Here is a 16187-nt window from a genome sequence, read left to right as displayed (position 1 = left end):
TGCTTCTGTTTCCTTAATCCGTTGCATGTTTGCTCCTGTTGCTCCGTGCTGCATCTTAGTACTGCTGCCATTCCCGTGTTGTTTCACTGTAATTATCATGAGGTACAACAGGTGTGATAAGTTACTAAACAGTTTCTGAAGCAAGATCTTCCTGCTACATTATGTTGTTCTTGCTAGTTTTTATTCGTACACAAATGTGGCATTTTGACACAGCCTAAATTAAGTGTTAACAAATAAATCTCCTTTGTCCATTCAGCAGTGGCAAGTATCCGTTTGAAATCTAATTCTCCTTCCCTCACCTCTCTTTTGTACTTTACAGTGTGGGCCAGGCTCCAGCACATATGTTCGTACTCAGTGGGTTACTTCAGAGGCAGCCCCTTTCACTTTGATGACACTATTTATGGAGGCAGGCACTGCTCTGTGTGAACAAGGGTAGAGCGTCTGACCCTTCGGAAGGCTTGGGACAGCTGAAGTCTGGACTCAATCTCATGATCTTTAACACAGTTAGACGATTTATTCCTGTTGTTGTCTTTTGTTATCATCCACTTAGTGCAATTAAATTGCAGAGGTCCTGATTTACTAAGGCACTTGAGCACATGTCAGGCTCTAAAAGTTCTTAGACTTTTGTAGGGACATCTTTCCCAACAGACGTAACTTTCAGTACACGATTATATCCTGGTGAATTCAGTTTTGGAATAAAAAAACCCCTTAGGCACACGGGTGGAAATAAGAATATTCCTTGGCTTTGCCAAATAGAGATGGCTTGAAGGACGCATTTTGTTACTGTGTTGAATTGGGGCCTAATAGAGAACAGCCGTAGTTTTTCAGCTGCAAACCACTGTGTATAAATCTTGGGGACAGCAATGTTGAAAATAACAGCTATTATCTGCAGAAGGTTCAGTGCAGCTATGGAAACTCAAATGCCTGGCTAACTAAAGTTTGGCTACACTCGTAGTATTGTGCAGATATTTTGACATAACCTAGAGTGAAGACCTTTAAACCCATCCAGCATTCAATGTTCTTACATCTGTGCTGTCAGTGACTAAGCAAATGTGCCTTGAAGGCACACTGTTCCCAAGTAGCCTGAAGCTTTGATTGTCTCTGTACTATGTTTGGCAGCTGGTAGCCTGGGCTGCTGCTATAGGAAACTCTCTGATTTAGGCCCTGGATTGCTAAAATCAATCTAAAGGCATTGCATGCTATTTTTCTCTTGCTGTTTCCAAAGACTGTTTTGTACACAGAAAAAAATAACAACAAAATGACTGCTTTGTGAGGCCTATCTCAATGGAGTATTTGCTCACAGGAGGGCTGGATCTGGGGGTAAATAGCCTGATAGCATCATCCCCATTGCAGCCAAACTTCTAAATGGTATTTGGTTGCAAGATAATTCTGTTGATCCTAAGCTGCTGGTAGGATAGTTAAACTGTCATTTTTCAAAAGATAATCAGCCTCCTCAGAGCTCTCTGGTGTTTGAAAGACAGCAGTGGGGGTGTGGATGTGGCTTCACTCCAGAGAAAACTGCCTGTTTGTGTGACTGCTATGGTGTAAAACGGGAACATGCAGCTGGGGCTTCTGTGGTGCTATCTATGGGTTCAAGAAAGCAAGAGGAGAGAAGGTGCACAGAGCTGTTTACACAGGTGTGACACTCTTGGTTTGCTCTATACGTGCTGCAGCAGTGGCCACCAGAAGCAGAGTAAATATCATACAGTGCAATGTACTGGAGTCTGCACAAACAAAATCCAGCCTTCAGTTCCTTCAGCTGCAGATTAGCTGTAGCGTTGGTTGGAGAACGGTTATAGGTTGGCTGTGGAGTTGGTCTGCATGAATGCTGTGGACAGTTTTATGGGAACAATAAGAGTGTCTCTGCTTAGTCAGAGACAGTCCTAAGCATCCAGAAACCCTTGATGAATATGCATGTGGAGCAGTGACAACAGAATGACTAAAGCCGACTAGGGCCCTGACTGTTCTAGTCAAAGCTATGACCAAGAGGACAAAAGTACTAGGCAGATTAAGGTTTCTAAAGAAGACCATAGAAGACCATAAAGAAGAAGCTAGATATTATTGTGTTTTATTAAATTATTTTAATTTATTTTTTGAGAAATATTATATATACCTATTAAGTATTTGACTACCTATAAACACTCAACCCACTGGAAACTTACATAAGGTTGATTTTCACATGGGTGTGGATTTCTTGAACTGTACCACTAACTGAATGTTAATGTAGAGTTTTTGTTATCCTAACATTGTCAGAAAGAAATAATTGCCGTTAAAAAAGCCTTCTGGATTTGCTAAAAGATGTAGGGTAACAGCAGTTGTGCAAGAGATAGTGGTATAGTTTGTTCTGTGGTCCAGAGTCTAGTGAGTCAAACAGGCTATCCAATATAAATTTAAATGCTTAATGGACCCACCCAACAAATAAAGCCATGTATTATGTACACTTTGAGGAGACAGGCTCAGTGATTATTAGGAAATGATCAAATAAAATGGAGACTTATGTATTACACTATAATCCCATGATATTTTCTTTTCTTGTTGTTTGTCTCCTGTTCTATTAGCACAAAACTCTGCATTGTATGTCTCTCAAAGCTGGATGACCAAGCTGAGTCCAATAAGAACAGAGACTTAGACCCAAGCAGCAAGTAATGTGAGTGGGATCTGGCTGAAGTAGGGGATTGGCTGTGGATAGGAAGGAGTTAAAAAACAGTCTGATTCTGGTACAAAAAATGAAATTAGGAAATAGATATATTTATTTCAAAAAAACCCCAAAAATCCATTCTCCCCAAAAGCCAAAATTCCAGTGCAAGTCCTTGCCTCTCTCCCATCCCTTACCTATATTAAAATTCTAGCAAAAAAAGGGAAAGAAAATTCGAAAAGTAGTTATTAAGTATTATAGCATGGTTTTCTCTTAATGGCAAGTGACAGCCCTCAGAGGCAAAGTGCCTTCCCTTGGCCAAACCTGAGGAACTCTGGACAAGTGAAACAGAAAGACTTTTATTACTTCTTCTAAGGAAGGTGAAAGTCTTACAAAAAGAAAGGACTAATCTTATGAAAGAGAAAGGAATCTATTGTAAATGGGACACCTTACCAGATGGAGTTCGTGAATCCTTTTGCACTCAACAGGGCTTTTCACTATGGGGTGCAGCTGACCAGAAAAAGCAGTGTGGAATGATGGAGAAGTTCATTACGCTGCATGCAGTTAGAAAATTTCGCGAAGAACAAATAGAATGAACAGTAAAAAATTTTTCAGGCGCCTTTTTTTTTTTTTTTTTTTTTTTTCTCAGATAATTTATTCCCAGATCACAAAAGCTTATCCACAATGTCCTCACAGAAAAGCTAGCTAATTTTTTAAGTGTTCATTTTAGGATCTTAGGAAGGTTGTCACAACAAAAGCTCTAATTATGGGGAATACAGAAGAGTGGAGAAAACCTGAAACATCATAAAGTTTTACAATAAATTATTAAAAGTAATGATAGCAACTTTTCAGGACCTCTCTTCACAGTTTCAGAGGAACTGAAGTATGAAACTGTTTAAATACTGTGGTATAGAGAATAAGATAAAAACAGCAATATGAAATCAGACTGACCATGGGAAATACTTTGGAAAGAGGTTAAATATAGGACAAGCATGCAACCCATGCATTGATGTTTCCCTAGCACTTTTTCCCAGTCTCCAAGAAATTCAAGTGTCTTCCTGGAAAGATGTTAGATCTTTGAATGTATTAGTTGTCCATGTTTTGTGGTTTTCTTTTCCTCCACATATTTACCTGCTTACTTTCTGCCATCATGTTGGCTTTTGCCAAGATTAAGTAAACGACTTAATAAAAGCATCCTTTTTCTTCATTCATTTCATAGCCCATTTCTTGCATTAGAAGAAGTGAAAAACTGCTTCCTACTCATGTCTTCTCTGTGCCACTCACAATTTACTGATCTTATTTGTTCTGATTTTGTTCGCCCAGACACCTCTTTTTCAGCCTGAGGAGAGTCCTTACCTTTTTCCTCATAGAAAGGCTGTTCCTAGCCCATCATCCTTGCTATCTCATTCTGTGCTTTTTCAAGTTTTCATGTAAAATGGCCAGAGCATACAGTGTTTGAAATGTCAGTGCATGAGGGGATTATGTATGGTATGAGGTATAATCCTTATGTTTATAATCCTCATTTACTGAACAATTATGCCATGTTTTGCATTTTCTGACACACAGGGCAGTCTGTGTTGTATCAGTGGCCTGGGAAATGTGATGCTTCTTATTTTTATGAAACTTCTCAGTTTATGTGGTGAATCATATACATCAGAGGATTTTTCACCAAAATGAAGTTTAAGATTATTAGTTTTAGAAAAAAGATCTGAAAGTGAGGTGTTGAGACCATACTTAAGTCCTACAGTTAGGGCTTAATTTTATATATGCCCCTAATAGCTCATAGTCTACATCTATATGATTGTATTTTGTGGCTGCTAAACACCCAGATATAGGACTTTTATCCACTTTTGTGCCAGCTCTTCAGTTACTGTAACAAAACATAGAGGAGTCAATCTTAAAAGCATCTTAGCTGCTTTATCTGGTCTCCCTTGCCATGAGGGGACAGGACTGGTATGAACCCCTTATCTCTGAAAAAGTCCTTGGAATGAAAATGACAGCATGCAACAACCTTCATGAAAATCAAGAGGAGCTCCTGTTGGTTTTCCTTATTACATCCCTTAATGTGCTGTAGAAATGAGTGTTTGAAAACTGTTAATGTATAATCTCTGCCAAAAAGTCATAACCATACTCTGAAATCCTTCTGCCCAGGCATACCATATAGCGATGTAATGTGCTATTTTCCAATAATTTCTGCTTAGTTTAGGTGCACAATAACAATGGTATTACATGTATTCAGTCAAATATTTTTATTCATAGAATACATATCAAATTTATTTTAGCAGTTTAAGTAAGTGAGTTTAATGTCTATTTAGTCAAGCATTACTATAGTGAGAACTTCAGTAGATTAGAAATAAATGAATCCAATTAAAGGGCACGTCTGTGAAATTTTATATGTGATAGGCATGAATGAGTTGTTTGCACAGCAACTGTAAAGAAATCATTAATGATTAACTACCTAGAAGAGGTTTAATCAAGGAGAAATGGTATAAGACATAGTTAAAAACATTTGCATTGAATACATGGAGATTCTGAAATAATAAAAGAATGTTTTGCATCAGTAGTAACATGGGTACTCTCACAAAATGTATTTTCTGTTATCTGTGGAGATGTGCAGCCAGGGGCTGAAGCTGAGTTCTTTTAGTAATGTTAGCTATTGTGCATTGATCCTTCCAACAAAAAGATGAAATTTAACAGGCGAGACAGAAAATATTTTGCCAAATATGTGTTAGTTACAATAGCATATAGTTATCCTCATCTTCAGAGCTAATATTCAGCAAAGTTAAGGTAGAGATTCTCAGAAGCAATTAGTGCTTGGCTTAATTTGACTCTATCAAAATAAAAAGTCCCCTTGGCAGCCTTGATGGTAAACTCAGGAATGTACCTGAGTTTACCAGGAAGTACCAAGTGCTTGCTAAAGTCCAAGGACATGTGATTCATCCATTGTGGCACTACTAGCCTGTGAGAGGGTTGAGAATTGATCCAGATCATTTGGCCATTGGATCAGTGTATGATGGGTGTCATTGGTATTCAAGATATATTTTTTTAACACATAAAAATATTAAGAATTCTGAGATGTGAAAATCTAACCTGGATAAGAGCAGTCTGTTGCATTGTTGCTGGTCTGGCTATCTGTAAAATGGAGATCATTCTACAGGGATATGAGAGATCCTAGGTTTATGTAACACTAATTCCTAAAGACGTGCTGCCTAATTGTACTTGGTGACATTGATTTTGATGGGCAAGGAAGTCTAGTAAATATAGGCAAATGCAGGTCTTCTTTTTGGAACCAAAGATGGTGAGGCATGTACTTTGGAATGACAAACTCTACCTTCCGACTGCTGAAAAATCTGCCTCACCATGATTATTTAGAGGCCAGGATGTTTTTATTTAACTTCAACTGTTAGTGAGTGCATTCTGAGATGAGAAACAAAACATAAAATATATAAAAATTCTCTCACAGTAGTTGTCTAGAGGAAATCGCCAGACATTTGTGTTAAGTGACCCATACAGGAAAATTTGTGCTTCAGTTTTTCGTGAATGTATCAAATAATTGAATTAAACTTCCTGAGTTGGATTGGTTTTCTTTAAAAGCAAATATGGAAATATGATATAATGTAAGTAAATCTCATGGCTGGATAAGCTGTAAACTTTGAGTCAACAAGATGTAAACAGCCACTGTTGTTTGTGCTATTTATGGAGATTAATGGGTGCCTGGAACTTAATGAAGGGATCTGATACACAGAACTCGTACTTCTCTGAGTAGACATATGGCTTAGCCATTCTGTGTACTAATAATAACCAACCACTTGAAAGATTTCTGGAGGGTTTTTCCAATTGCTTTGGTGAGCTGTAGGACAGGCCTATATGGACTATTCTCTCAAGAAATTTTAGAAAGGTTTGCTAAGATTTTCCCAATTATTGACAGAACAACTGAGGCATGGAGTAACTTTGAGGTTGCTCAACTGAATGTCTGCTTAGTTTCATAACAAGCAGTGAGGTTCAATAGCTTTTTCCTCACTTTCTCCTAAGTTTGGCTTCCTGTACAACTTCAGTGAAACCTTGTTCTGACTGGTTCTGAAAGATGCTAAAGGGATTGCACATGCTCCTCCTCACAAATTACGTGAGCAGACTGAGGCCTTTATAAACATTTCTGAGACACATTGTACATGAACTGAAGACACAGCAGATGAGGAAACTGTCTGTTTTGTTGTACCATCTGCTGATTTAGGAAGCCATGAAGACAACAAACTGCCAGAATCTGTTCTCTTTTCAGTCATCTGCTGAATGGTGCTCTTTTAGCATTGCATGAGCTGGAGTGTTGAAACGTTAAAAGTCACAGGCATTGTTTAGAAGTAGAAGAATGATATATTGCAGTGTTGTGGTCAGACGTGCATGAGGAAGCGCCTGATTTTTTATCACCTTCATGTCTGATTTTAGCCAAACTACAATAACTCAGAAAAATAGACTGAACATTAGTGACATTAACACCTTTAATTTCACAGTTTCTATTGCTAGACTGGCAGTAAATCTGACAAATATAATTTTTCTGATTTTTAACTAAAAGAAATGAAGAGTATGTATGACCCTCTCCATAGATTTTTCAAGCAAAACAAGAGCAAATTAAGAACATACATAATGTATTCACTAGAAATAATAGTGCAACCAATTGTAATTAAGCCTTGTTTTCATTGTCATGAACAGTATTTTCTGCTTTTCTTCAACCAGGTGAATGATTGTGTCCATGATGAAGGAATCCGCTGCACTAAGATCACATAATGCTTTTACTCTCAGCTTGTACTTCATGAGTTATTTAATATGAGTAGGGAATGATGTGGGTGTAGGTTACCCAGTGTTTGTCAGGTTTTGATGCTCCTATGATGCCTTTTCATCCAATGCTGTAACTCCAAATATTAAAACTGAATTTCTGTCTATCTTCTTTAAGGTGTCTAAATTTAGTGTCTTTTGAAAGAATTAAATGTGCAGTAAACATCTGCCTCTTTGTTGGTTATCTGTGTATTCTCAGTTACTGCACATGTGCCTTATTTTTCCTTTCTGGCATGTAGTGGTATTAATGTCAAAAGAGGGTTTTCCTTACAGTTTTGCAGAATTTTCCTTGAATTGAGCATTTTCTTTTCTTTTAGGAAGGTTATGTTGCTTATAACTCCGGATATATATGATCTGTATTCTTGAGTCTGGTTGCCCTTCTTAAGTACTTTTGGATGAATCTGGGTATTTATTCTTTACTAATGAGTGGCACTCTTTTACTTCTTCCTCTGGACAAATCCTATTTATCTGCTCTTTCTGTCTGTGAGCATTTTTCAGGGCTTAAATTCTCTTCTGTTCCATAGCCAACATTGTCTTTAGGTAGATAGTCTTAATATCTTGAAAACTATTTGTGCCTTTAGCAATCTAGTGTTAATGCCTAGTCTCACTTCTATAGTGAGCTATAGTAGTCCCAAACATCACCCTATTAACTGAAGAAACACAATTACAATAAAAGCCCAGCTTGTCTATACAGTTTCAATTTGTCCTGAGCCACTCTGGACCTCTGTCTTTCCAACGTTGTTTCTATCAATGTTGACTCACCCTTTCCTCATATTTTTTTCCTTCAAAAAGCCCATATAAAAAAATCCCTCTTATTTTCTTTTCATTTTGATAGTGAGCTTAGCCACATGCTTAGTCACAGTATTTGTGCAAACTCTCCTCTTTGCTGAAAATTCAGGTTTTGTGGTGCTCTGATACTCCTTTACTGTTTTTTGGGGGGTCTGTCCACTAGTAAGTCATTATGTCTTCCTCAAACTTTGATAAGCTTGACTGTTGCTACCTTGTTTCATATGGTACATTTTGGCCATGGTAGTAGGCAGAAAGTGTGTTCTAAAACTGAATTTTGAGATTTCACATAACAGTTGCAGATTAACCTGGCATCCAGTAATGTACAGATTGGCTTCCTCTTCCAAGCATTCTGCTCCTTCAGCCCTTGTCCTTCACCATCTTTGCAGCTTGCTATAGCTAGATGTCTTTAGTAAAGAGTGTTTTGTACTCAACTTTCTGATGCTTCATTGCAGAGAAATGCAGTTGGTACAGTCATGGATCCTTGGGTTTTCATGGTGTACATGTAGTATACCTATAAATACTTTCAAGATTAGGTTCAAGCCTTATGAAGAGCATTGAAAGAGCCAGAGGCATGGCATAGAGTGGAAATACTTCTGGGAGTTAGATCTGAGAAGAAAACAGGAAGCAGAATATTGTAGCAAGGGGATTTTATGCTTTGTCTTCTGAACTTGCTTACAGTGAAGCCTGGTAATCCAGTCTCTAGGTGCCTGATACATTGACCATACCAGCCAGATTCTCATATGGGGAGGAATAACAGGATAAAGGAAAAATAATACAATTTTTGAACCATGTGCTACCAAAGGCATATGCATTCACGTTCTCTGAGGAGTCAAAGAGGACCTAGAATTTCCATCCAACTGTGGAAAGAATGGCTGTTTCCCATCATGAAAAGGTGGAGGTCTTCAATGTGTTTCCCTTTGCGAAGAAGCATCACTTTGGTCTTGTCTGGATTCAGTTTGATCCATCTGTTCTTTATTTAAGAGCTAATTTCCTGTAGTTATTCTGATGTTTTATAGTGATGATAGTTGCATCAGAAAATGAGATAAATAGTAGATTGTCAGCAACATACTGTTAGCAATTGAACACATGCCATATCACTCTCTCTCTCAGCAGTCTCATGTAGATAGATGTAGATTGTATGCATCCCTGTGGGATCCTGAAGGTGAGGACCTTGGAGGAAGAGGCTCATATCCACCACCTTTTTTTTAATTATACATAGAACACAAGATGCTGCACTGGTGTGTGGCTGTTGCTATGTAATAGAGGATTCAGGTGAATGAGAATAGGAATGTGGAGATTATAGTTGCATGTTGGTGAAAGTGTAATAAATTCCTTTAGGAAGTTATCAGAATTTCCAGCTGTAATTTGTATATCACTAGGAGTCCTACTTTCTCTAGTCTTTTGTCTCACAGTGCATATGGATATACTCAAAAATGTTTTCATTTCTTAGAGGAACATCTTTTGCATCTAATATTGAGGCCACTGGACCCTTTCTCCATATTTTCATTCCTTTTTCTTTTTTAACTTCTGGTGTTTATCTTGGGCAGTTGCTGATGGTGTTCTGGTATCTCTCTTGGTTGTTCTGAAGGGCAGCTCTTCTAGGACAGGATTTAGATGGTATTGAATCATGACTCAGTGATGAAAAAATCTGGTATGTCATCTGCAAAGACAGCACAGGGGACTTCTTTTTTTAAGGGAAAACTTTGCATCTGGCAGCAAGAACTTCAGGTAGTTTTTTTATTATCATTTTTTAAATGAAGTTACTGTCTAAGCAACTGGCTGTAAATACAAACTTGTGTTGTTTATTCTAAGGTGTGGTGAGCCCTCACCATAATACTACCAAGGATGTAGAAAAGTAACACAGAATGGCATAAAAGGTTTTGGTAAGTCTGATTTGACTGTTTTGTTGGGGTTTTTTTTCTGGTTCCCGTGACCTAGAAACCTTGTAGAGGTTAGTCTCTATACCCTTGAATGCTTGCCTTCACAGGTATAACAGCAGACAAACGGTGTTGGAATGAGAATGTGGTCTGAATACCAGGATGGTACTTTTCCCAGTGTTTTTAAATTTTTTTCACTGATGCAAGAAAGCAGCAGATGGTTACAGGGTGGCAAAAAACAGAGATGGAGACTTAATGGCTGGAGCACAGAGCTATGAGTTCTGCAGCAAAACCGGAGGTAAAAGAGTTGGTAGGCTCAAAACCAAAATACAACCTCCTCATACGCTCAAGGCTCTGAAAATGTACCTGCTTAGTTTTGAGTAATTTTAATGTCTGCTGGTGATATTTTCTCCATTTTCTCCACTGAGAACACAGGACCCTTCTTATACTCAAATAGTCAGGATGAGTGTGTTTATCAGGATGAAACTAATAAGTTTTTTCAGGGCTATCGATAGAATCTCATGCATTGTAGCAGTTGAAGACTGCTGGACATCTTTTGTGTTTTGTATAAGATGGAGATAATTTCTCAGGAATCAGTTATGGAAGCAGATGCTTTGCATGTCAATTCAAGGTGTCTAGATAAAAATTTTGAGTGTAACCACAGGAAAGATTAATGCTTCCAAAATATGTGGATGGGCCATACCTGTCAAAGAGGCCAAACCAAATCTCCATACTCAGATTCTTTCCCTGCAGACAGGATATTTGAAATGCAGATTTTCTAGCAGAGATCTATCTTTATTAAAGCAAAAATTTGAAGAAATTACCTCATTAAGTATTAATTTTGCTTTACAAACCACTATTTATACTTGACAAATCTCTGTCTGCTATGGATTGGAAACAACATAGGCAGTGCAGTCCTAATGTCAGGGATTAATTTTCATGTGTTCTGTATACACAGACACATATACATTGTCTGCATTGCCACAAAACCCTAAGCCTCTTCAACCAACAAATTTGCATTTTATCACACGCAAAAAAAGAACAATTTTGTAGAACTGTGATGAATTAATCTGTTGGTTTTGCAGGTTTATCTATGGCTGCTGTGAAATAAGATTCATCTTATTTCAGTTTTTTTCAGTGACTTATCAAGTTTATTCTTCTATCCCTGACTTTTATCTGAAAACATTTCAATGTACTAAGCTGTAATATGCTTAGGTTGTGATGCAGTTTCTTTCTAAAAAAAGTTAGACTCTTATGGCTTATATATGAGTATTTGTGTGCTTATAGACCAAGATATTGTTGTTAAATATAGGCAAACAATTTATTATAAATATAATTCACTAAGTGTTAATCTTTAGGTTTATATAGGTATGGGATAATGTGTAAAAGAATATGTTGCCTCCTTGACTGCTTAAGAGAAACATATTCTTCCCTTTTCCCTGACTTCTCTACTGATAACACAAAGGGCAGAAAAAAGAAAGAATCCTTCCTCTTTTCCTCCAGGTAGGTAGGTCAGGAAGAAGCTCTTGGTTTGTTCTCTTTTAATAAATCATTGTCAGAATAGGTTCCGTATGACTACATGAAAGCTAGAGAGCTCATTTGTTACTCCCCTGGGTATCAGCAGACATGCAGATGTGTGCAGAGGAGTACAGTCCAGTGCGCGTGCCCTCGTTATGCTTAGTAAGGCATTGTGAACAGTGCCAGTTTTCCTTACTTTTATGTATTCTTTAGTTTGAAGAAACTAATGCCAAACTTCAAAAACTGACATTATATACAGCTCCCCATAGAAAACCTCTATTATTTTGTGAGTGATGGACAGGCTATTTATATCACAAGATTTATATTTACTTAGTTTTTCTCTGACTGGTAAAATGGTATAAGAAACTAAAAATGGAAGAATAAACACTCATAAGACCTGCAGAAGAAGAAGAAAGAAAGAAAAATTTACAAAATTGCCTGAAACTGCTTAAACAATGAAAAATACGACCTTAGAGATCAAGTGTTTTCCATTAAAAATTATTTTGTTCAGTTTATTTAATCATCTGTGTAGGCTGTTCTGTGCACCCTACATACACATACATGAGCACACACACACATAATACACACATGGTAAGTGTGTAGTTGTACAGTTAAGAGAGTTTTGAGGAAAATGTATCCTATTTACTGTTTAGCCCTATGACCAATGTAGAACTCTAATACAAATCTCAGAAATATCCATCCCATTGCTTTTTATTGCTGAAGAAAGTAGATCAGGAAGATAACAGCTGGATACAAAAAGCAATCATATTTTCAGTATAAAAACAGTGCTATTGCTCAGTAAGCTATACTCCATAAATATATTAGGGGGATATATTGGCTTGCCCTGGATGGTTTTATTCTTTTTTCTTAAAAAAATCTTTTGCTTCCACCCCCCACTAAGAAGAAAGGAATGTTTCCCATTAAGACATGAAGTGAGTTTGTTTTTCACTTTTGCCTTTCCTATAGGGATACTGAATATAAAGGACTTCAGCTCTCCCTGGATCAGGTCACTGCTACCAAGCCGGCATTCTCATACGCAAATTCAACTCCGACCATAACGGATAATAGAAAGGGAAGCAAATCTCGCCTCTCGAGCACAAAGTCAAAATCAAGGACATCACCATACCCACAGGTAGCCGTCTTTGAAAAACTAAATTAAATATTTTTGATTATCTTGATTTTGACTGCTACTTTACCCAAGTAACTAGAATGGGCCAAAGAATGTGCTACTCCAAAAGAATAAAGGACAGCAGGTTATACAAGCTTGAAACAGGAATATGTTTCTTCAAACTGCTTCTAAAAAGCTGGACACATTTGTGTTTCAGCGTGCATAATAAATCATTATCAACAACAATAGCAGCACAGGGCTCAGAGTTAATGAGAAGCGGACAGGAGGACAAGTGAAAATGTTGGTTTTGAAATACTTGGTTTGAGAAGACTGTGAGTTTTGCCATTTGAGAAATCTTGCTTTTTCTTACTTGATCTTTACTAATTCCAACAAATCTAGAAAGCTGCCAGATATTTGATAGCAGTTAATCCTGGAATTGTAGTAAAGAGGAGTGAGTTTTGATGAGGGAAAGCAGTCAGCCAACTTGGTGAATTGGAACAAGAAAATCTCTACTTTTCTATGTGTAAAGCTTTGAAAGGAAGAAAACAGTAAGAGGTGTTCAATGGCATCAGTAGACTTTCATTTCCTGGGTTTCATTTTCAAACCTAACATGTAAGGAACATGTCCCCGCTTGGAGAATGGACCAGACTCAATTGGGTCTGTGAACTGAAACTTACACAATACATTTATGCAACTGCTGTCTGCAGGCAATGTCACAGCACTTGTATCCTTACACTATCAAACTTTTATCTCAGAAAACAGGTTTGTTAAAATAACCGTTATGTTTACTAATGATACAAGTCCTACTGCTCTTATGCCTCTACATAAGAAGATATAAATAAACAAACTGGATATAAATGTATGCATTCACGATCTAACATTAAAGAGCTATGTATTTTTAAAAAGCAAAATATTTAGTACAATATTTAAAAAGCCTCAATATTAAAGTGATAATGACCTTAATAACTACAGTTTCTCTACAGGCACAATGCTTTTCAAATGGATCTATGAGTGTGCAATGTGATCCAAAATGTTTACATCACTTCCTTGTTTCCTTTCTTTTTCCTCTCAAATGTACGAAGTATAAGAATTTCAGTTAAATGACATCTGTCTTTGGCACAGAAAGTATTTAACTGAGCACCTAAATATGAATTCTTAATTTTAAGAATCTAACTTTTGTCAGGGATTATTCTAGCTCACTTGTTCATACATGTTTCTGTGGGTTGTTAAAAAAAGACTTTTTCTTGAATGCACTACATCAAACAATTGTAATCGAACTGTTTAAAAGAATTGGAGAAGACATGTACAAATAATTCTAGAATCAATTTTTAGTACTATTTTTGATATATTTAAATTACATTTCATCTTGCCTTATACAATCCTTTCCAAAGTGTTCGTTTGCTAGCAGGACAATTGCGGCTAAAGACTTGTTATCCTTCCACATCTATCTGATTTCTGAAAGTATGAACTCCTTATTCTTTCTGTCACCAGAAAAAAATACTGAATGAGCAGTGCAGCACTGTGGCTTTTGGTTTATCCATGATTGTTGTCTGAAAGCCCAAGGTGCTTTGTCTCCACTTTCATTTTGCATCCTCATTACCAGCTGCCTGATATTAAAGTCACATATTTCATCATTCAAAAAGAAACAACCATGTTGGTTGCCAGTATCTTGAAAAATGGTCATACCATTCATTGCAGCCCATCACCACAAGTAATGCTGGCAGCTTGGCTTTGCCTCCCTCTCATCCTTCTCCACCACTGAATGAACTGTTGAAAGACTGAGAGAAGCTGTTGTGAAGAACATGCAGCAGGTGGTACAGCCTGTGTCCCTCAGTCTCCTGCCCATGTAATTTGCCAGTCAGCAGAGGAGAATTAGAATGTGACTTAAAAGTCACAGCTGAACAGCGAGGTCACGGGTTTTGGCTTACACAGGAGCCTGAGCTGTGGTGAGGAAAGGAAGCAGGAAGTTTATTAGTAAAATAATGGCAGTGGGCAAAGTACTTCTTAAAGTCAAGGGCACCTGTGAAATTTTATATGTACATAATTTCTTTCCCACTTTTTCCTTTCCCTTTTTCTTTTTCTCTCACCTTTTACTTTGCTTCTCTCTTGAAGAGAAAAAGAAATTATATGTTTTATTGGGAGCTGACTGAGAATCCTTCACCTTGCCAGCTGTATGTCGCTCAGATAGATACATGAGATTTGAACAGTATGAAAATTATACTAATAGATTTCAGCTGAATTTTTACTACTAGGACAAAAAGTAAATGTTTCAGCCATCTAAGACAGTGTTGATGTATTTTTCCCCAAATCTTATACAAAAACAAATATACCATAATGTGAGTCTTGCAGACTCTTAAGTAAAACCGAGTTCATTAAACTGCCATTGGTCAGTATCTGATGAACATTGCATGCTGTTACAGTGGGCTAGTATGTTCTGTGAAACCAGCCTCTGGCAGGGGAAAAGCAAGCAGAGAGGAGAGCAACCCAAAATTGTTGTCCCAGCTGCAGAATTTGCTCAGAGAACTTGAAGAGTGCTTTTCTAGTCCTGTACTGCTAGAGAGGTGCAGAGCTGAAAGAGATGGTGGGAAAAAAACCAAAAACAACCAGGCAGATGAAGATTTGGTGAATATTTGCAGAAAAAAAGAAATAATAAACTGTTGAGATGCCTGTAGTCTTCCCCCACAATATAGTCATCATCATCATCAGTGTGAGGGCCTTCCAAAATCTAGCCCTGCACCTTTGTGTTCCCAAAGTCCAGGATCTCATTTATTCCGTACACAGGCAATAGCAAAAAGATTGGAAAAACATTTTAATTATGATCATTTGAACTGCTGTGAAGTTTAATCCCCCTTTAATGATTATTGTATTAAAAATATTTAAAATATTAAAATTTTAAAATATTTAACTTGCCTGTTGTCTGCCTGCAGTGGAAACATTTAATGGTGAGATCCGAATAAACGTTTATTGCTTCATATCTCATCTTAGTTCTTGGATAAAGATTTTATATATACATATATAAAGTATGAAAGCCCAGTTACAGGTAAGGATGCACCTAAGAGCTCTTGGATGGAGGCTTTGGTGTGTATTACAGCATACATAAATTTTTGGAAATAGATGTATGTTATAGGTATATATTAATGGGTAGGTATATTGGTATATATTATCACATCAGATTTCAAAGATATATTGATTTTCTATTTCCTTTAGATGGATAATTTGGAATAATTCTGCAATCTATCTCTATTTGGGAATATCATCCAATGGGGTAAAGATAACAGGATCAGGCTGAATTCTAGCCAGCCTGGGTTTTGTTTTGTTTTAATTTCTTCCTGTAGCCTAAAGGTTTGGCAACTTCTTGTGTTCAAAAGCAAAGCAAACCCCTCTTTTTATAGTAAATGTAACTCCTGGTCTGGTGAAGAGTCACCAGCAGTGG

General features: G+C 37.2%; 1 protein-coding gene across 1 annotated transcript in view; it reads left to right on the top strand.

Annotated features, from left to right (window-relative positions):
- The window catches only part of SIM1 (SIM bHLH transcription factor 1), a 48237-nt gene that overhangs the window by 21424 nt on the left and 10626 nt on the right, over positions 1-16187 (top strand). Inside the window, exon 9 of the mRNA XM_066315183.1 lies at positions 12613-12778. Coding sequence (XP_066171280.1) covers positions 12613-12778 — 166 coding nt within the window. The remainder of the gene's footprint in view (positions 1-12612; positions 12779-16187) is intronic.

The sequence above is a fragment of the Sylvia atricapilla genome, chromosome 3 (genome assembly GCF_009819655.1).
Source record: "Sylvia atricapilla isolate bSylAtr1 chromosome 3, bSylAtr1.pri, whole genome shotgun sequence".
Lineage (NCBI taxonomy): Eukaryota > Metazoa > Chordata > Aves > Passeriformes > Sylviidae > Sylvia > Sylvia atricapilla.
Note: the sequence above shows the minus strand (reverse complement) of the source record. Positions and strands in the feature narration are given on the sequence as shown.